At 42.9% G+C, this 22,505-nt stretch overlaps 1 protein-coding gene across 13 annotated transcripts in view; it reads left to right on the forward strand.

Moving 5' to 3' along the window:
• SH3KBP1 (SH3 domain containing kinase binding protein 1) overlaps positions 1-22,505 on the forward strand; it is a 322,979-nt gene that overhangs the window by 177,765 nt on the left and 122,709 nt on the right. For 5 of the 13 annotated variants that reach the window (XM_087860197.1, XM_087860193.1, XM_087860198.1 and 2 more), the window contains 4 exons: positions 361-490; positions 1,056-1,115; positions 8,511-8,585; positions 12,189-12,394. In XM_087860197.1, coding sequence (XP_087716323.1) covers positions 361-490; positions 1,056-1,115; positions 8,511-8,585; positions 12,189-12,394 — 471 coding nt within the window. The remainder of the gene's footprint in view (positions 1-360; positions 491-1,055; positions 1,116-8,510; positions 8,586-12,188; positions 12,395-22,505) is intronic. The other 8 variants (XM_045801269.2, XM_087860200.1, XM_087860199.1 and 5 more) reach the window with 2 other exon arrangements.

A 22,505-nucleotide genomic window follows, 5' to 3' on the forward strand; every position in this document is an offset into this window, starting at 1 on the left:
GTGCTATGATATGAAAATGTCCGTGATTTGTTTGGTGACGAGTCACAGGTCCGTTTACTATTACTGTCTTACCTACATAGTGTGACCAAAGGAAATGCCAAATTTCAGTCTGAGGTTAGTGAAAATAAATTGTTAATTCCTTTCCACTTGTGTTTTTGGCCCCCAAGTTCAGCCCCCCTTCCTGAGTCTGAATCTCAAGACTCGGTGAGGTCTGTGATCTCATTCCCTGTTAACTTATAAGCCTTGGGTCCTTCCGCTCTCCCTGTGTGGGCTCTGCATTGTGCACTGCACAGGTGGGAGAGAAAACTGGGAGCCACAGTGTCTAACCTGAGCCCTGCGTCTCTGTTCTTCTGTTTGCAGGTAGAAGAAGGATGGTGGGAAGGCGTTCTCAATGGGAAGACCGGAATGTTTCCTTCCAACTTCATCAAGGAGCTGTCAGGGGAGTCGGATGACCTGGGCGTTTCTCAAGATGAGCAGCTCTCCAAGTCAAGTAAGGAAGTCCCCCATGCAGGAAGGGGGTGGGGGCACCGGAGGGTGCTGCTCCAGCCTCCCCGCTGTTCTGTAGCCTGTGCCGAGGGGCGTGACAGAAGCTCATGAGTACACTTCTGCTTGTGCTGCCTTTACCCCTCGGTGTAGCGGGTTATCCTTGTAAAGGTATGACCTGCACACCTTCACGTGTGCGCGGGCGCACACTGTCCATCTCTGGATGGGTGACCGTCAGCCTTCGTGCCGTTTTAATATTCCCTTATGGCTCGTATCACTGGGCTTCCATACACTTCTCTCACTGCAAGTTGATAATTATTTTTTAAATGAACCAAATAAGACTGTATTTCTCAGCATCCTTTGAGGAACTTGGAGAAAAATGGCACACACACACACACACACACACACACACACACACACACGAACCGTTGGTGGTGAGAAGTGGTGTGCCCCAGACGCCTGCATGCCAGTTTCCTTACCAGTCTGATGAGACAGCCGAGAGCCCACCCCACCTTGGGTGAGCATGCATGTATGCGATGGTGAGAACGAACTCCAGGTCTTTCTTTCTCCAGGGCCTGAAGCTCTCCTCCCTCCAGCTTCTCTGCTGCCCTTTCCAGCTCACGGAGCAAAAGGTCAGGACCGGGAAGCTTTGTTCTCCCAGTCGCTAACCCAACTTCCCACGTGGGCGTCTGTGTATCTCTTGTGCCGTCTTGAGCCGAGGTCATGGCGTGAATGTCGTAAGAGGCTCGACTGTGTCTTGGTGGTGCGGCACTACCTGGGGTTGCAGACCTCCCTTTCTAAACTCCATCCTGTCAAAATAATACTGAAACATCTTTCTTTTCCATTTGGAAAAATCTGACTTGAGCGGTATTCTCAAGTTAGTTGTGTCTCTTTTATTTAACCAGTAATCCGATGGACAGATTCCCAGTGTGGAGGTAAAGCCACTTCTGGAAAAATACTCGGGCGACCTTCTTCACTTGGTCTCTCAGCAGCTTGGGCTCATATGACCTGTCATACAGAGAAACAGCAGCTCTGGCTGGTTGGCTTCAGCTATACTCTTTCCCTCTACTGCCAATGCCAGGGACCCCATCCCACCCCACCCCACTGCACCCCTGAACTCCATTCCATCTTGGGTCTTTGGTAGGAAATATGGGAGGTGATTTTCTAACAAGTGAAGCACCTTGGAGCTCCTGCTGCCTTCTCTGGCTTGAGGTGGGGCAATTCTCTGCTAACATGGCCCGGCTAGTTAGTACAGCTGGGAGGGCAGTGAATGCCCTTGACCACATGATGGTGCAAGTTGCTATAGGTTCTGAACTGCACATCAATTCTAACTGCCCTGGTGTCTCCTCTTATACATGGGAATAGTGTTGTACCTGGTAATTGGGTCCTATGGTAATAATACGGTACCTCAGAGATGTTGTGAATTAAATGGGCTTTCTTGGAGGGAGGACCAAATTGGGTCATCATACCATTATTTCTGTGGAGAAGTGTATTACATGTTCTAATAGCAATAATGTATATAAATCACCTCACCCATATAAGGCTGTCCATAAATGGTCACTTTCATTGTTAATCATGATAAACTCTTAGGGTATAACCAGTTTGTATGTTGAGGCTGATGCACACTGATTGGTACCATGCTCACTGAAGCATTTTGTCTCTGCACGTGGAAATTACTTTGGGATTCCTTTACTGATGCAGAAAAGGAGATCTGCAGAGGTATTGGACAACCTCTCTGGAAGAACCTTGACTTCTTGGTATCCTGCCATGTTAGCTATGCTTTCACAGCTGGAGGGTCAGAGAAGTAATGCCTTTTCTCTTTTTGGAATTATTGAAATAAACTGTCTCCTCTTGCTCTAACTTAATAATAGGGACATTTGACCCTGCCTGACCCACTCAGCTCAAAGCACATGGTGCTGGAATTTCTGGGGCAGGAGGTTAGGAGACTGAGTGGGATGGTCTCTCTGGGCACTTAACGTTCCTTCACATGCTCAGAAGGGGCTGTTTCTCTTGGAAAGACTATTTTCCCCAACATTCATTCAGTTAAAAGCCCTCCATTTCAGAACTAGGAGAGCCCAAATGTTTCAGCACCCATGTTTAGTTACCACAGAATCTGTCCCTTTTTGAGGGGTTTTGAGGTCCGTGAAGAGGTATGGTCTCCTAACAAGGATGGATGATTCTGAAAGAACTACATGGCCTTGGCCATCTTCCTGTATATACAGTTAAGGACAAGAGGGCCCATCTATCTATCTCTCCATCTGTCCATCCATATCCATCCATCCATCCATTCATCCTTCCTTTCTTCCTTCTTCCTTTTCTTCTATTCCTCATTCATTCAACCTTTGCTGAGCCCCTGTTGTTACTGAGACACTGCACAAGACACTGAAGATACACAGAGTCCCTGCCGTCAGTCAGCTCACATTACAGAAAGGGAGTACACAAACCGGAAGTTCACGAAGATGCCCCAGGTGCTCCATTAGTGTCTGAGGAAAAGGTGGGAAGGCCGGTCCTATTGGGATGTGGGGACAGTGGTGGTCACAAAGGACTTCATACAAAAGCAGATGTGATGATAATGTCCCTGTGGCTTGATGGATTGAAGTAATCCCCTGAAAGAGAAATAGCATCTCTCAGCATTCTGACAGGTTTTTGGTAGCTGTTTACACTCAGATGATACAATGTCTATCAGATGGTAAAATGTATAAAATGTAGCCCAGATCCTATACCGAAGTTAGGTATGCTGGTAGGATTTGTCTAAGCGGAACCTTTGGTTTTAGAATGATTCTGCTTATTCCCTATTCACAGAGAATGGCATCAGTAGTTTCAGTGTGCTTTACTTTAATTTTTTTTTATTTTAAAGGAATTATAGAGTCACAGGAAGTTGCAAAAAAAAAAAAAACACAAAACAAAACCCTGGAACTATACAGAGAGATTCCATGTACCCCTCATCCAGTTTTCCCTGGGGATAACATCTTGTATAACTGTAGTAAATGCTTATTTACTTTTATCATAAAACTGAGAAAGACAAAGGTAGTTCGTGCACAAAAGACATGTAGGTTTTTACTCTGGTATGAGCTAAACTGTACTTAATCAAAGTCTTTGTTAGACCAGTCTACTTAACATTCCTGATGTTTATGCCATTTTGGTAATTTTTAGAGGTCTTGTGGCTTCATATAAAAATCCTGTTAATATAAATGCTACCAGACATCAGGCTGAGGTTTTTTAAGACATAAAATCTGTGTCCTGGCACATATGAAGAAAATTTTGTGTGCAGTGTATCCTTGTGTATCTCTGTTGCACAGACACACACACACACACACACACACACACACACACACACATACCCCTACATGTGCCCATAATTATTTGGTATTTGTACTCTTCACATTTCTAATTCCAGAAAGTATTTGAGCATAGTTATTAAGTTGAGTTTTGTCAACTGATGGATGAATGTAATAAAAGAAACCTGACATTGTATTTCTAAGGAGGGGTGCCCGGACAGCTTGACATGTAGCAGGTGTTCAATAAGCACTTGCTGACTCCTTTCTTACTCTAAGGAGGCATTTTTATCTTTGAATGACAGGTGCAAATTGCTTGAACTTGCTTTTCTTTTACGCTGATGTATTTTTATATATGGTGGTTGGTTATGAAAATCTCCGAACTTTAGATCTTTGTTCAGGGTAATCTAATCTGTCAAGGAAAGAGTTACAGCAATTGTTTGGTTGATAGGTTGATTTAAACATTTTACCTCAGATAAGAAAGTTCATAGCCATGTAGTAGCAGAAATGTTTTGTTCCATGTTTAAATTTGAAAATGCGGTTGTATTTTATAGAATTTATGAAACATGAAAGGTACTTTTTCACAGAGGTTTTTATCATAGAGAATTTCTAACATATACACAAGTCGAGAGAATAGTGTAATGAACCCCTGGGTGCTCAGCACCCAGCTTTAACATTCATTAGCCTATAGTCACTTCATTGCAATTATACCACGGCCAGTCCTCCCCCATTTTATTCTGAAGGAATAACGTATCATATAATTTCAGCCATAAATATTTCAATATGTATCAATAAAAGGGAGGTCTTAAAATTCTTATCACACAAAAAAAAATAATGGCAATTCCTCAGTGTAATTAAATATACAGTGTTGACTTTCCCCTCATAGTCTTCAATTTTGTTTAAAGTTTTATTTATTTAAGTGATCTGTATACCCAACATGGGGCTCAAACTCATGACCCCGAGATCAAGAGTCAGATGCTCTACTGACCGACCAGCCAGACACCCTGTAGTCTTGTATTTTTAATACAATTTGTTAGTTTGAATGTGATTTATATCTGATTATAATCAGTTGTGTTTCAAGTCTTTCTAAATCTATAGATTCCTCCTCCGTGTCTCCTTTTTCCCTTATAATTTTTTTTACTGAACAAACTCAGGTCCTTTGTCCATTAATTTCCTACCATCTGTCTTTGCTGATTTCATCTCTGTTATGCTATTGACTCTGTGTTCCTATAAATTAATAATCACATCTAGGGGCTTGATTAAATTGAGGTTTGAAATATACATATATATATTCCCTAAAATGTCATAGATGGTGGTGTATCATCTATATGGAGGCTCATAATGTCTAGCTGTCTTTCTTTTTGAATGTTAGCAGCCACTGATGATTCTCACCCAGCTCTGTTAGGGCTTGCAAAATGACACCAAAAAGGAATTCTTTAAAAGAATGAGATGGGCTCCCATGTAGCAGACCAATGGTGAAAAAATTTTGAGTAAATTAGGTTTTTAAAAAAGAAAACATCCAAGTGGTTGTAATAATAGTGTGGGCAGAATCTTCTGTTGGGAATGGAAAGGAATTTAGAGACCTTCCAGCCTGGTGGCAGATAAGAAACCCTGAAGTCCGGTGAAAATAAGTCCTGTGTGTGGCATGGCTTATGAGTGACGAGGCCACAATTACATTCAGGCTTTTCACACATACTTTGGCATTGCCTTCATTCTGGCCTGCAATTAACCCTTTCACAGAGCATCTGACCAATTTCAGATTTGAGTAGAGTTTAAATTATTTCTTCCTATTATTGCAGATCATGATTAATTAATTACCTTTTCAGTTTCCATTTTGCACATGCTGGTATTGACTAAATGTGAAATAGAACTAATTATAGGGGCACCTGAGTGGCTCAGTCGGTGATGTGGCTGACTCTTGGTTTCGACTCAGGCCATGATCTCGGGGTCCTGGGATTGAGCCCCATGTCAAGCCCTGTGTCGGGTTGCGTGCTCAACAGGGAGTCTCCTTGAGATTCTCTCTCCCTCTCGCTCATGCATGTGTTCTTTCTCCCTCTCTCTCTCTCAAAAAAGAACTAATTATAAATTATACTGATATCATATTAAATTATAATCAGAATATCCTGAACCATAAGATTTATTTGGATGCTGCGGCAAATCCAGATATTACTGTTGTCCAATTTCATTTTCAGATAAATTTTGCTTCACATTTAAGACATAAATGTGTCTTTTATTTCTAACATCTTTTTGAAATATTGTTGAATTTCTCAGATTCTAAAATAATTGTTGTAAAACTAAAAAGTATTCCTGTTAATTTTTTTTTTAAATCATTTAGCACAGAAACAGTTTCACTTATTTTCCATAATTTTCAGAGGGGCAAAGTTTGCATTTTCTTTCTATAACCATTAATAACCAGGAGATTTCAGTTTGAATTGACTTTGTTGTTTTCCTGATTCCTTATTTTGGAATTTTAGATTCTGATGCCTTAGTGACTTGTCAAGCTAAGACAAAGATGGAGATGGCCTTTTAAAACTTGGGGCAAACCACTTTCGTGATACAGAAATATTGTATTTCATTCGTTGTAAGATAAAGATTGTTCTTTCTTATTTTGTACGTTTTGTTCTTTTTAATATTAGATGGTATTTGTTTCACATATGACATTCTATTAGCAGTGAAGAGCAATTAGCAAATTGATGAAACAGTTTCAGGCAAAATTAAATGCTAGGATAAGCACATGATTTTCTGTTGAAATTATAAAATTCTTCCCTTTTAGAGTGTTTGCCGCCTTCAGGTATTAATACTTAATAGTGATAGTAGAGTATTTCTCCCAGTGGAATAAACAGCACTCATATTCATGACCTTTCCAATCACCCATCTATAGAACGTGTGTGTCCTCGCTCACCCGCAGCCCAGGCTCCGTTTCCCGTCGCCTTGCTGCCAGCGGACAGGGGCTTCGCACACATGCTCGGCCATTCAGAGACATCAGAGCTGTGGTCTCCCTCAGTGATCCTCAGACTCGGTCCTGGGGGAGAACACAGGGAGGTTCTGTTGAACATGGAGGGACTTTATCAAAATACTGATCTCTTTTTCTTCTGATACCTTTTTCTGACACTGAGAAGACCCCCACTGTATAGTTTGGGAGGGCCTCGCTAGCAAAACGTCTGTCTTCTTTAGGAATAGTGCCACCTTGATGACCAAAGCGAAGCAGAATAAAAATTGCCCAAATGAAACACGCTGCTTTATTTGCTCCTTTTTGTTTTGTCATCAAAGTCCTCAAGAGCTGCAAACCTAACAGGAACCTTTGAAACACTTTATTGTTTCTTTGGATGATTCTTATGTAGCCAGTGGTTTTGAACATCTAAGTTTTTGCTTTAATTAGATAGAGCACATTTGTCAGAAAGGGCAAACTTCAGAACGAGGGTGTCCCACCATGCCGGTAGGACATGGAAATGGGAAATACCCAGTGGCATTTCATTCATCCATCTGGTCATTCACAGTTCTCTTCATGTCTCAGGAGTGACGTGGCCCAGAAACTGACTTGATGTTTCCTGTTGGAGTTTTCCATTTTCCTAAAGAATGTTCTAAGAAGTGAGACAAGTTGCTCCCTCCCTCTCAGTTCCTCTCTCCGTAAAAGTAGCCTGTCTTTCCCTCCCTCAGACTTATTATGAGTGAGCTGTATGACTGGCCTCTAGTTTGCTATTTAGCTCATAAGCCATAAGAGAACCTATTTGTTGGGTAATGTAGAGTAATGCATTTATTAATTGAGTTTGCCTTTAGCAAACTATTTTACCTGCCCATGGTATTCTCTGTAAGGGGTGTGTGTGTGTGTGTGTGTGTGTGTGTGTGTGTGTACTCAAAGTAGGACAGTGTGTGTATATTCCTGTACTTACGATTCCAGAGAAATTTGGGCTTTAGCTGTGTGTCCAGTCCTATGCTCTTGATAACCTCTACATGTAACAACAAAAAAGAGATACTTTGATATTTGACAGTGGGTGAGTCCTATGTCCTCATGCTTAAGTACAGTCTCATGACTGATATGGCAAAAGCTCAATGAAGGTGTTTCAAGAAATAGGGTTTTCTGCTGTCCGCAGCACTGTCCGCAGTGCTAAGCAGAAAACCCCTTCCATCTACACAGATGGCACTACTGGCTTCAATCCTCATTGGTGAAACCCCCCCTCAGCATGTTAGTACCTTTTCTTGCTGAAAGGTACGGAGCGTAAAATCTTTAAAGAGAATTCTGTGCCTTGTTGAGAATCTTGGGGTCATGGATATCATTTTGTATTATACAGGGCCCTGGGGGGAGAAGATAAAAGGTAATGGGCCTAAATCTATATTACGCATGGGTCATATTCTCCAAAGAGGAGTTTGTACTGTACAATTGAGTTCATTAAGGAATCCAATTAATTGGATTTCCTCTAGTTAATTGAGGTTTTCCTTTTCTTGAGTTAAAATGTGGAAATGGCATCCAGGTTTAAATTGGGCGTAATCTACATGCCCGTTCATTTGCAGAGGCAAGCCTCTCTTCCGGGTGCTCGTTGCCATCGTGGTTGCGTGGGGACTTTGGGCTCATTCTATAATATTCTTAAGTTCTGCCTAATGGTCTCTAATTAATTTGCCAATAAAACTCTTACAGCGGATTCATTGAAGGCAAGTTCAGTTAAAGACTCTCCCTCTTCCTTCTTTTGCCATCATTTGCTCCCCCTTCTCCCCTCTTGTTTTTCTCTCCCCTTCTCTTCTCTCATTCACTGTCAGGAAAGACTACCTTTGAAGGGACAATTCTGTACCGAGCTGCACCGGGAAAGACGGAGGGCCACAGACGCTATTACAGTGAGTGACCTTAACAGCAGGAGGCAATCGTAAAGCTAACATCTGCGTACTTGTGGTTTTTGACACGGCCGCACTTTCCTGAGCTGCTCATGCTTCTGCCAAGTGTCTGTGTGACTTTCTGATCCAAGGACATGGACTTATTTGCCTGAATAAGTGCTGTCTCCTTGGTGTGTGCTGCAGGAGCCTCCTCATCACAGCCCTGGCGCTTTCTTGTTTGCTTTGTGCCTCTGCCATGTGTGTGACATGCGTGCATGAACCATGCGTGCAGAGAAGGGACCGGTAGCATTTGTCATGGCATACGTATTTGTACCAGTATCTCTGGGCCTCTGGGGTGGTGTAAGATGGCTTCCCATGGAGATGTCAACCTCTCGTGGTTACTGCTTTTCCTGAGTGGCTCATTAGAAACCAATAAACCATTTCTTCATTGTGTTGTTCAAAGAAATAAGAACGTGACACGAAAGCCCATGCCAGAAATGGTGTTCTGCTCTGCTCATTCAGCCAGTCACTGCACGGCAGACTTCTTTTGGCAGGACCAATGTATAGCCTTTTGTGTTGTGAGATAAAGCTGCCAAAAGTTGAGGGGGAAGGACATGAATGAGATTAATGAATGAATTTCATGAAGCCCTTAGAACGGTTCCTGCCGCTGAATAGCACTACACATGCGAGTTTTAAAATTAAAATCAACAAAAATGGCTCACAGGTCTGAATTGATCCATGCTGGAATATTACAGTAAATTACACAAAAGTGTAATTTATGATGTCATTTGGCCAGCCGTATAACAGAGAAAACTTGAGGCTTTGTTCCTTTTTCACCTTGAAGACAAAGCCTCCACCCAGGTGTGCAGGCACGCGTACGCATCCGTACCTGTGTACACAGAAGCGGGGAAAGAGAAGGTTCAGATGGGAGCGCCGGAACCATGCTTCTCACACTGTCTGTGGTGAAGTTTGTTTTTATTTCCAGCCCCCCATGGACGGAGAGCTGGTCTTGCTGTACACGACTTTACTATGCATGTCGTGTGCCATCTGCACCTCACCACGGGCGTTTGACAGACCAGGACTAGTCTATTCCCTGGTCACCTAGACGAGTCCCCTGGCCACATGTCTGAAGTCATAGCAGTGCCCACCGCTATAAGCGTTTGCAAACATGCACACTTTCTGCGCTTAGCGCGCGGTGCACCAGTCACAACCCCTTCATGACCTGGCCCCAGCCCACAGAGGACGCTCTGCGCTGTATGCCTGTGGGTGTCACCTGGCATTCTGAGCATGACATGGGGACAGTTTACGGGAAAGCGTGTGTGATGGGCACCAGTAGCCAAAAATGCAGCACCCAACCGACATGAAATGTCACCTTTCTTTCCCTCTAAAGGGAAGGAACTAGATTTTGAGTTATTTCACCAACCCAGATATTCAGCTGTATAATTTGCATACTTAGAAGTGATAGAAGCAGGCTGCCAGAATGTCTGGAAGAAAAATCTGCCATGGGTTTCCTTCCCAGTCCCTGCTTATGTGGCTGAATGACTGCCCCCTCTCCCCGTGCAATGTGAAGAGCATTTCTCACGGTGATTAATATAAAGTCATTAGGATGAGCCCGGAAGGCAGCAAATCCCTGAAAACAGAAGCTCAGGGAAATCAGAACGGCAGTGGTGGAAAACATTATGGTTCTAACTAATGAGGAATGATAAAAGACTCCTTCAAATTCCTCTCTTTGAAGAACTAAAACAGCCTTGCCCGAATCCATTTCCCCTGCTGCCTTCTGCTGCTGCTGCTGCTGGTGGTGGTGGTGGTGGTGGTGGGGAGGGCAGGGCGGTGATGGTTTCTTTCCACTAACTCTTTCTTTATTCCACCCTCAAATGGTTCTTTCCAACCCAGCAAAGACTATACAAGCCATTTATCACATAGAAAGAATCCATACGGCAAAATGAGAACATGTTAAAGGGGAAATGACACAATATTTAGACTCCAAAATTATATCTCCAGCAGGGATATTTCCAAAAACAATGAACAAATAAACACGCGAATGGATAGCTAATCCAGGGGGGTTCTCCATGCTTGCACACTCGAATCCAGTCCTATAAATTACAGCCGACCCCACTGCTGCAGGCTGCTCCTTCTTGCTCTGCCCTCCGTTCTTGCTCACAAATGCTGTTCTTGACTTAATTAAAATGTACACCAGAGATCTTCCCTCTCCCCCCTTCCTTTTTGACCTATAAATGCCATTTTTTTAAAAACAGCAGCAGCAACAAACACAGCCATTGTTTTAGTTTTAAGGATTTGATTTTGAAACTTGTTAGCAATTTATAATGACCTTTCGATATTTTATCTGTTTTCATTTAACAGTTCCTTCCTGCCCTGAGACTTCTTTATTTGAATGACTTCGACTTTTATAACATTTTATGTGAGCAATTATTTGGTGTATTGTTCTTACGAACTAGGAGCCCACCTTCCCTATTGAAAGATAGCACATGATTGGCTAATACAGAGCAAAATTTGATGGTGTACTTTCATCGAGGGCATTGTCATGAGGGGATATACAGTAAATGTTCAGGAGCTATTCTACTACACATCTAGAGGCTTTAGAGACAGATTGAATGGCAAACTAAGTATTCCATAAAATATCCTTTGAATCCCGCCCTTTGATGGCATGACTGATGCACTGACTTTCAAAGTGAGAGTGTACACCCAGAAATTAACTAGAAACAAATAGGCTCTTCCTTTTAGGAACATGATTGTGGGCAGAGCCTGGGGAAAAAAGAATCTGGGAGGTAAGTGTTCACCTGTCTTGCTGATAACTATTTGATGACTTCCGACACATGCCACAGGAAGTCAAAGGAAGGGTGTCATGCCCCAGTGTTCTTCTTTGGAAAGGGATTCAGCTTTGGGGAAATGATGGCACTGAAGGAGGGAAGAAGAGCGGTAGGCTTGGGGGAGTCTGGCCTCCGGGAGGGCAGCTTCCTTTCCCTCTTTAACAAACACAATCATCTTGCCAGTGAAAGCGCCTCAATGTCAAGTTTGGTTTAATGCTTTCCTAGAGAAACATGTCTGCGTGCATTTATTCCTTGTGAAGCCATCCAAAGAGATTTAATTCTTTGGCAGTCATAATTTTGTGTGGTTTCTTTAATTGCTAATTTGTTTAAATGGCTTTTAGCTTTACAGTTTCCCTTTAGGAAATGTTACTTTCATTGCTAATTGCTAATTGCCATGAGTCATAGAGATTGGAGGTACAGTATGTGGTACTGGCGGGGTGGGGAGGCGAGGACAGGGTGGGAAGGGTTGTTATCACGCAGACTGTGGCAAAACAAGTTTGTATCAGAATCAGGCTGCGGCTGAAGTGTGGCGAAATGTCACACTTACACAGAGATGCTTTGAAATTAGATTTTTTTTTTAAGAATTTTGACTCACTTCTTAAAGGCTGGGGGTGGGGAGATCAAACACAACTCAGAGCCACCCAAATGCAACGTACTCAACACACTAAATGAAAAGCCCCAGTGCAGGTTGCCCTGTGCCCAGTAACACTTTTAGAGGTGGTTCCTGGCTGGCTGTGAGGTGCTTCACGGCTAAGGCTGATTGCTGAGCTCTTTCTCTCCCCGTCCCCACTCTTGACAGGTTTAAGGGAAACCACAGGCTCCGAGAGTGATGGGGGTGACTCGAGCAGTACCAAATCCGAAGGTGCCAACGGGACAGTCGCCACTGCAGCAATCCAGCCGAAGAAAGTTAAGGGAGTGGGCTTTGGAGATATATTCAAAGACAAACCAATAAAACTAAGACCCAGGTCGATTGAAGTAGAGAATGACTTTCTACCGGTGGAGAAGGTATGTTCGACAGTTTCTGTTTTATTTCAGCACAGTGTGGAGTACCCAAAAGTCCATTTTGGGCACCTGAGACTTCTTGTGCCTCTTCTGGGGTGTCTGCGTCCTCACATGCTAGCTGTTTGCCCTCTCCCCTTTGAGGCTCTCCCTCTGTGTTTCTGGAAAGGCTCATGCTCTAGTTTGCGTCTTCTCTTACTGATGGCTCTGTGGAAAGCGTCTCGGTATGACTTTTCAAATGGATCCGCACTTCTCCATTCCCCTCTACCACCACCCCCCCCGAAAAGTCCTTCATGCCTGGACCCAGCTAAACACATGACCACGACACTTGTGGGCACAGACGGATCTATCACTTCTCCTTGTGCATTTCTCTAGTGCTTCATGCCTGGGTGTGTTGACTGGTTCTGCAGTAGACAAAAGGGGGTTGTGTGGTTTTTTTCTCTAGGAGTTAGGTGGGAATGATTTCAGACTGCCGAAAGGAAGTCTCCCACGTGTGTGTATGATGGAGATGGGCCGTGCTCTGACTCCCTGCATTGTTACCGTCAGGAAGCTGGCTGTTTTCTTCTACCTCTCTGGTTCTGGGTTGCGAGAGGCAGACAGTGTGTTGCTGCTGAGTACACGGTTGCCACAGCAACACACCCAGAGCCATCGAGCTTGTGGCTGTCAGTGACGTCTACTGTGGTACACTTCTGAGCACCATAGCTTTGCTTAGGATTTGATAAATACTGTGGAATTTTCCAGATTGTAATAAGCTACACTCGTGCTGTGCTTAAGGAATGTTCGTTAATTCGATTTAGTGCTGAAACTTTTGCTTTGATGTTTGTGCCAGTAGGCTCAGGGGATGGGGCATTGGCAGCATCTCTAATGCAGGTTTATCGGTGGCTTTTAAATGTTTTTCATTTTTTGGGTGAGATGAATTTTTAAAAGTTGCATCATCTTCCACAGCTGTAGAATTTCCAGCTGCCTCTTTCCCCCAGCCTCCAGCAACTTTGCCTGGTGTCATCATGCATTAGAATCTGGAAAGGAAACTTGGGGACACTTAATACTTTTAGGGGTGAAAAAGGCAGAAAGGGCAGAGACTTAGACATGAAAGACTGTTCCATTTACATTCTTCTTTCGCTGCAGCTTATCTGAGCCAACTTGTTTCTTTCAGTAAGCCATATATGATATTTCTCAAGCTCTGAAAGCTATCTAGTTGGTATCCCAGCTTGCGAACTCATTTCTCCTTCACACCATCACTTTCAGATTCCTGTAAATATTTACAAAAGAGCAAGTGCCCATCTTGGGAAGAAACAATGGATGTAGTTTTTCTTCATTTTACTCAGCTGGTTGAAATGAACATGACCATTGACTCAGTCAGCAAACACTTAATTCCTTTTGTTTACTTTTTGATTCTTGGTCTTATTCTTCTCTGTGTTGAAGGACATTGTGTGTGTGTGTGTGTGAGAGAGAGAGAGAGAGAGAGAGAGACTTTTATTATTGCTATGAATATTTGTTTTAAACACAATAGTAAAGTGGGTTATTAGCAGCAGCAGTAGCAGCACCACGTGTAATACTCCCGAGTCTGTATCCCAGCATGCTTCTCTGAACCTCCGGGCCACGTGCCCAGCTGCCAACTTGCGCAGCCCCACTGGAAGATCTTAAATTCTTACTAGCTTACCCAACCCTGAACTCATCGTCTTCCCCCTCGAACCTCTCTGCCTGCAGCTTTCCGCATCTCAGGGAAGGCAGTGCCCCTCCCCCTCCTCCACGTCAGCACTAAAGCCTTGGGGCTGCCCCCGACTTCTCCTCCTCTCACAATCCTTGTCCAGCCTGTCAGGTGACTCCATCAGCCCTGCCTCCTGTGAACATCTGGCACCCACCACAGCTCATCCCCCTCACACCTCCCCTGCTCTCTCGCCATCACTCAGTGGCCTCCTTATAGGGCTTCCGGCTTCTCCCCTTCCCCCTACACTCTTGTCTCAACAGTGAAGCCAGCGTGATCCTTTGAAAGCCCAAGTCAGACCATATGCCACTCCTCTGCTTGTGCCCCTGCAGAGGCTCCCTGGAGAACCAGAGTAATAGGCCTGCCCCAGGCCCACAGGCTGAAGGGACTCGACTCTATTACCACTCAGACTTCTCCCTCTCCTTCTCCCCTTGCTTACTCTGTCCTGGCCCCTTACTTCTCCCTAAACATGCCAAGCACTCTCCCACTTTGGGCCCTTTCTTATAGTGCTTTCCTCTGGCCAGGCACCCTGCCTCTACACCGGCCCATTTGGCGGCCTGCCTCTCCGCTCCCCCATACTTTGCTCAGACTTCACCTCTTCAGCGAGCCCTGTCCCGGTGCACTTACTCTAAAACCTGCCCCCTTGGCTTGTCCTGCTCACTTGTGCTGCATTTTTATTTTCCATAGCATGCAACCCTTTCTAACATAATATTTATTTTTTATCCTGTTTATTATTTATTTTATTCTCTGTTACAGGCTATGTGCTTGGAACACTGTGCAGCACGTAGTAGGTTAGGTGCTCAGTAGGTATTGCATGTATGAATAATAATAAAACTGTATTAGCATAGCACTCTAGAGATTACAGACCTCTATAAAATGAGGGGACTAGGTGGGATAATGTAACAGTTATATGGTTGAAAATATAGTGGCTGTATGGTTCACTGCATTTTTGTGAAGCAGAGATTTATTGTGTTGGTCTTAGTGACATGACACGTTAACATCATCGGAGTAATATATATGTGTGTGTGTGTCTTGATTCATGATTTGTTTGCAGAAAGAAACCATGTGCTGGCAGCAATCTTAACCCGCTCCTCGTTGTGAAGCCTCTGGGGAAAACGTAAACTTCCCAGCTTGCTTTACTGGCTGTGGACAATTTTTTTTACAGCGTCTAAGAGAACTCAAAACTATCTCCACCCCCTGTTGTTGGCACTATGAATAGTTGCAGAAATTTATGGATCCATTATATTATTGCACAACCGGGCATGAGAACTGATGAGTGCGATAATGTTTTACTAGCGCACAACCTGGTTCTCGTCACTTTTGAAATGGTTTTGTGTCCAGGATTTATGTTTGCAGAAGGAAGTTTCCTTTGAGAATTGAGTGTGCTGGTTTGATTTCGAGGAAGCACAAACTGGGTCTCATGGGACAGCATTTGTTAAGTGAGGCCCAAGCAGGTCTTCCACTGAGGCTGGGGCAGTTGGCTTTCTGAGATGGCGGGTTTGATAACTTGGATGAAGAAAAAAAAGGAATCTGGTCATTTTTAACAACTGCAAGCATATTATATTTACCATTCAAGTTGGGACATTTTGAGATCCACTTTTCTCCGTCACTAGAAAATTCGGTGCTTGTTTTCCCTATACTCTAATCCATATCAGCCTAACCAGAGTGACTGAATGCTGGTAATTATACCAGGAGAGATACGATATAACACTCCCTGTCCCCAACAATAGGGAAATAGTGAGTAGTCTTTCTTCTCAATTTATTGAGCCATAAGGAAGGACCTTGTTTATGAGTCCTTTTATCACTGTGAATGGTTTGTTTAATGCACTATTTAACTGAAATATTTACAAATGAAATTATTTAATGTCTGGGATTTTGCTTCCAGTAGTTTGGAAGATGGAAGAGTGGGGAGGCCACAAAGGAAGCAAGATTGGTCATGAGTTGATAATTGTTGAAACTAGATGGCGCATACATATGGGATCAGCCCCCTGTACTCTCTTTTTATATGTATTATAACTTTCCCTTGATAAGAGATTAAAGAAAAAAGAAGAACCTTGGGGAAAAAATGTAACATTTAAACTAAACCCAGAGGTAAGTACTTGTTATATTAAAATAATGGAAAGTACACTGTGTCTGCAGATGAACCAAGTTAAATATCATAAAATTAGAAGGGCATGGTACCATTGTCCTAGCTCATTGACCCTGACAAAATTACTTAACCTCAACTAGGCCATATGTAAAATGGGAATACTCTGTATACCTGTCCTACCTTATAAGACTTAAAAAAATGTCATATAACAGAAAATACTTTGAAATTATAAATGTAACTCATTTCAACTAATACTTATTGAGTACTCAATATATGTTCAGCACTGGGGACCCAGTGGTAAACAAGACTGGGTCACTGCCCTCAGGGAGCTGCAGAAAAGTAAATAAGCAGTAATAATACAGTGTAGGGAATGCCACAAGTTGAGATCAGGTTGAGAACACAGTGCTGAGCTGTAGGAGCCCTTGGGCATGGCAGGAAGTGATGAGGTGTGAGGGAGGCTGGGGAACGAGTGTTCATGTACGAGTTGTGTGTAGCTCCTTCCTACAGGAAGTAAAGTTTAGACTTCCTGTAGGAAGTACTGTTTTTAGGCCTACAGGAAGTGATGTTTAGGCTGAGAACCATGGCATCCAGTAGACATCCATTAAGCCAAGGAGCGTAGAGTTATCAAAGTGAGAAGAGCAACATGTATTAATGCCTTGAAGGGAAATTGAGATAGCACAGAGCATGTGTTGAGGCTTCAGCAGGAAGTGGGGAAAGATGAGAATAGAGAAGGAGCAGGGCCCAGATCAGGAAGGGCCTGGTGACTTGTTAAGGAGTTTAGACTTGATCTTAAAGGCAGTGAGGAGCTGTCAATGGGAAGCAATTTTCAATAAGAGAGTGATATGATCAGGTAGGTGGATTAGAGAAAGTATCCAGCGGAACCTGGTGGCTCAGTCGTTAAGCATCTGCCTTCGGCTCAGGGCGTGATCCCGGAGTCCTGGGATCGAGCCCCACATCAGGCTCCTCTGCTGGGAGCCTGCTTCTTCCTCTCCCACTCCCCCTGCCTGTGTTCCCTCTCTTGCTGGCTGTCTCGCTCTCTCTGTCAAATAAATAAATAAATAAATAAATAAATAAATAAATAAATAAATAAATAAAATCTTTTTAAAAAAAGTATTCCAACTTACAGTGGGGTATTCCAACTTATAGTGGGAGGAGTGGATTACAGAAGACAGGGTGACTATAATTGAGGAGAGAGGTTAACAGAAACTTATGTTGGCTCTCCCAATAAGCTCCCCCACTGTCCCTGCAATCTAGGTTCTAAACCAGTTAATGAATAAGATGAGTCAGTGGATGGGGAATCAAAATAATATTTTTGGCTCCTTTTTTCAGTATGGATATCCATTTCACCCAGCACTGCTTTTTGAAAAGATCATCCTTTCTGCACTGCACAGCCATTATCACCTTTGTCATAATTTAAGTGGCCATGTATGTGTTAGTCTGTTTCTGTACTCTCTGTTCTATTGGTCTATATTTGTCCTTGCACTTATTCTATACTACCTCAATTACTGCAGCTTTATAGTCAGCCTTGATATCTGGCAATTTAAGTCCTCAATCTTTGTTCCTCTTCTCCAAGATTTCCTGGGCTATTCTTGACCCCTTGTATTTTCTTTTCTTTTCTTTTTTTTAAAGGTTTTATTTATTTATTTGACAGAGAGAGAGACAGCCAGCGAGAGAGGGAACACAAGCAGGGGGAGTGGGAGAGGAAGAAGCAGGCTCCCAGCAGAGAATCACGCCCTGAGCCGAAGGCAGATGCTTAACAGCTGAGCCACCCAGGCGCCCCAACCCCTTGTATTTTCATATAAATTTTAGAGTCAGCTTGTCATCCCCCCCACCAAAACAAACAAACAAACAAATAAAACCTTTGGGATTTTGATTGGGATTGCATTGACTTTATAGATACGTTTGGGAAGAATTGATACCTTTCCAATCCATGAACATGGTATATTTCTCTATTTATATAGATCTTATTTCATTGTGTGAAAATTCCTCAAAGCTGTACACTTAAGATTTGTGCACCTTTATCTACCTATGTTATATAGCAATGTTGTTACTGATGAAGGCAAAGTTGAAGGATATAGATGAGTATGAGAACCAAATGGGCCTGCCAGCTAATCCCCAGAATTAGACAAACCCACCCACCCAGTCTTAGCAACATTATACTAAAGCAGACCCATGTGAGATAGAAGGGCCTGTCCCTTGGGGAAGAGCAGAGGCTAACTTCGAAGAGGAGGAAAGAGAAGAGTTGAGCTGAACATCCGTAGTTTATTTTTCTGAAATTCACCTAGTGGAGATGTCATTTCATTCTCCAGGGGAAAGTGAGTAAGGGGGCAAAGAGTTCCAGGAGTGTCCAGTTGCATCCAGAAAGTGTCCATTTGGGCTCCCTTTTACATGGCAGGAAACATCAAGAGAAGAGAAATAGTTTTTCTCTCTGACAGCTTTGAAGTGTTGTCATGGATGGTTTGGGGAAACATTTTGAAGGTAGAATGAAGAAATTTGATAGGAGAGGGAGGACTTGAAGATGATGCCTTGGGCAACTGGCTTAAACAGTTGGGGGTAGTATCATTCCCTGGTTAGAGACCACTGGAGAAGAAAGATATCTGGGGAGGAGAGAGGTCACGGGTTGTCTTAGACTAGCTGGATTTCTTAGGTACTTGTGAGACCACCAAGTGGAGGCATCCAGTGGGCTGTTGGATAAATAAGTCTGGTGATTGAGAGAGAACTGTAGATGTAGGTTTGAGAGTCATCAGCCTAGAGATTGGGCTGGAAGACTATAAGAAAGAAGGCAGCCCAGACAGGAACTTATTCTCATGAATACAGCTGGTACCTTCTATCCTCCACCTGTGGACCCAAGAGGGAATTTCCTCATCAGGCTGCTTCCCTGTGACCTCAGCCTGGCCCCAGTCTTTTTGTAAACTCTTTACCTTTTCATGAGTCACTCAGATGATCACTCTGGCCAAACACTTAGGGAAGGGAATAGCAGGTATTACACATGGGTGGGTAAATTACAGATACTCAGGGGAGTCCCCAGGACCTAACCTGACATGACTTTATGTAAAATAATCTTGGCTTTTTGATGCCAGCTCATTCCATGCCCAGGCTCTTTACATTGATTGTTTATTGGATTCCCCACAAGAAAACTCTCCAAGAATCTCCTTTCCCATGGTCTTTCTGTGTTAGCTGATTGCCATTTGTGACTTCTGATGTCTCTCTCTTGCAATGATCCTGTTTTCTTTTTTCATTTGCTACCATATCTCACAACCCGACATTGTGTTTGTGACAGTCTTTTCAGCTCTAATCATCTTGGATCTCATTTGTTACCCAAATTAATGCCTTTATAATATCAACATTGTAGCTTTCACTTGTAACAGAGAGTGATAATTAAAATTGTATATAAATGAGCTACTAATCATTTTTTTTAATCAGCCAAATTGCAGTAAGGGAAATTTTACTATTTTCGTACATAAGCAGTCTTTTTATCCATTTAGTAAAAATTCATCAAGCTGTATACTTAAGTACAATTAAAACATGTAAACATCTAAAGTGATGATCTTCATTCCTTAAAAATGAGAGATTTATGTCTCTAATCCTTTGAAGACTAGAAATAAGCTCTGGGGATCTTCAGGAGCTAAAGGTATTGGTCAAAACCTTGTGATTACCTGAGACCTATAGTCTTGGATGGCCCTCATTTTGGTTGAAAGATAACATTATGTGACATCTCTTGAGCTGTTGGAAAATCCATGGTTTTTAATGAGTAGATGGTATTAAGATGCCCACTGGTTGCCTGGGTGAACGGTCTGGGATTTTCAGACTTCGTTTTCTATGTTATCTTTTCCCACAGTGTCTCTGTTAAGTTTCCTTATCTAGGAGAAGGACAGGGGTGTTGGTAGGAAAGGGGAACCAGACGTAGTATTACAGGATTACTCTTTGACATGTTAGATGTTGTTTACTGTACTACATATGCTTGACATATACTATCTAAAACACTCAGCTTAGTTGTATTTTCTAAGAAATGTTTAATTGCAGCCAGAATATCACCAGGTATCACATTCCCAGAAGGCCTTAAATTTGTGTTTTTAGGAGTATAGTGGTTATTAAGCAGGCAGGCCGGATTGCCTGGGTTCATATCCCACCTCTGACTCTTCCTGGGACAGACTACTTAAGCACTCAGTGCTTTAGATTCCTCATCTGTAAAATTAGAATACCGATAGGACATACTCCATATGGTTGTCACGAGGAGTGAGTAACACAAAAAATGGGTAGAAAAGTGCCTGGCATAAAATCATCACTTGATTAACGTTCATAGTTATTATTGCTGCCCTTCTGGTTATTAGAACAGAAGGAGTGCCTGTAAATAGCAGTGCAGTTTCCAGGATCATTTCTTTAACTTTTTCATATGGAAAATTTCAAACTCAGAGAAGTAGAATTGAATTTTGCTATGTCTGGATAGCTGTTTGTTTGATGTCACCATGTCTTAAATATTAGCCATTAGAAAGTAAGTGCCATGATTTTGGACCTCGCCATCATATTCCTATTTATAACTCCTTAAAAACCATTGTTAAACTCTAGTGGCCCCTCAATAAATATTTGTGGACTGGATACATTAATATAATGTTTTGTCCTAATCCAGTTGAAATTATGAAGGAAGACTCATTATGTTTGGGGTCTGCTTATGGTCTGGCTACAGATTCACTCTCGTATTTGTTTATTAATTGGCTCATTCATTCACTTACTGAAGCTTTATTGAGTGACTTTTATGGATCTGCCACAGCAGCTCTGGAAATTTCTAGATAAATGAGTTCAGAAGTGGCAGTCCATTTGTAAAGGTGTCAGCTAGGTGGCATGTCTGGATTCTGTATTAGCATGATACATGCATATTTTTTACCTGGCAGTATATTTACTTGGGATGAGGTGGGTCTGGTGTAGTTAACTGGAGTGGAGTTAACACCTCCTCCCCTGCATCGCGCCTTGAATCAGCTGTCACATACAGGGCTCTTATTTAGTGCTTTGCATTATGTATGTGTGGGAGAAAAGTGGGTATGTAGAAAAGTCATTATGATGCAGGGGAAAGGAACTAGCGGAGGTTCGTCCAAAGCATCAAAGAGAACAGGGGAAGGAACTCCTACCTGTCCTGGCGGTCCAGAAGGAAGGGATGGGAGTATCAGGGAGATCTTTTCAAGCAAAGTGAGATTTGAGCAAAGTATGAAAAGATAAATGGGTTTTCATGGTACTGGTAGCGAGTGCACGGACAAAGAGAGAGCATGGTTATACAAATACATGTATTTGGCTGGAGTACAGGGGCCGTGGTTGCGGTGGTGGAGGAGGAGGGGGGATGGAGGGGAGGTGGGCCTTCTTTCCCCAGGGCTCTGCCAGCCGCTTCACACAAGCTATACTTCTGGGTGAGCTGGCCAGTCGGTGGAGGAGTTCCGTTGGGGAGTGGCATGATCAGATTGGCACTTTAGAGATAACTGGGGAGGTGCCGAGCAATGTGAACTGGAGATGGGGAGGAAGTAGCTGGGAGAGTTGCCAGCCCCGGGGCTCCGTGGTTGATGACTAATTGGCCAGGCACCAGGAACTTCTAGTAGCTCTTGGAAAGGGGCAGATGGGCCCACCTCATGCACACTCTTTGAGCTGGGCCGCTGTAGCCTGGGTTGGCAGCAGAACTGACAGAAGAGCCAAGTTTCCTTTCAAAGAAAACTCTTTTGTGTATTATGGAAAGCAAAAGGCTAGGACTCAGCATTCAGCTGTCTTTGTTAAGAGATAGGCTAAGGATATAGAGATAATGAATAAATGAAGTTGGGAAGGCATTGTTAAATACATTTCTGTAGACATAGTCATGAACGTTATCATGTATGTCTCTAAATCACACATATACATTTATTTATGTGTGCATATATGTGCAGCCAGCTTATCTCCCTAATTCACTTTTTAATGAACTTTCAATTTTAGGGACGCCTGGGTGGCTCAGTTAAGCCTCTGCCTTCAGCTCAGGTCGTGATCCCAGGGTCCTGGGATGGAGCCCCACATCAGGCTCCTTGCTCAGCGGGGAGCCTGCTTCTCCTTGTGCCTGCTGCTCCCCCTGCTTGTGCTCTCTCTCTCTCTCTGACAAATAAATAAATAAAATCTTTAACAAAAACCTTTTAACTTTAGAATAGTTTTAGATTTGTAGAATAGTTGTAAAGATAATACAGAGAGCTCCCACATACCCCGCACCCAGTTTGCTCTGTTCTTAACATCTCATGTTAATATGGTACATTTGTCACAATTAATGAACGAATATTGATACATGATTATTAACTAAATCCCATCCTTTATTCAGATTTCCT

Source organism: Ursus americanus, chromosome X (genome assembly GCF_024610735.1).
Source record: "Ursus americanus isolate L20-20 chromosome X, mUrsAme1.1.p, whole genome shotgun sequence".
Lineage (NCBI taxonomy): Eukaryota > Metazoa > Chordata > Mammalia > Carnivora > Ursidae > Ursus > Ursus americanus.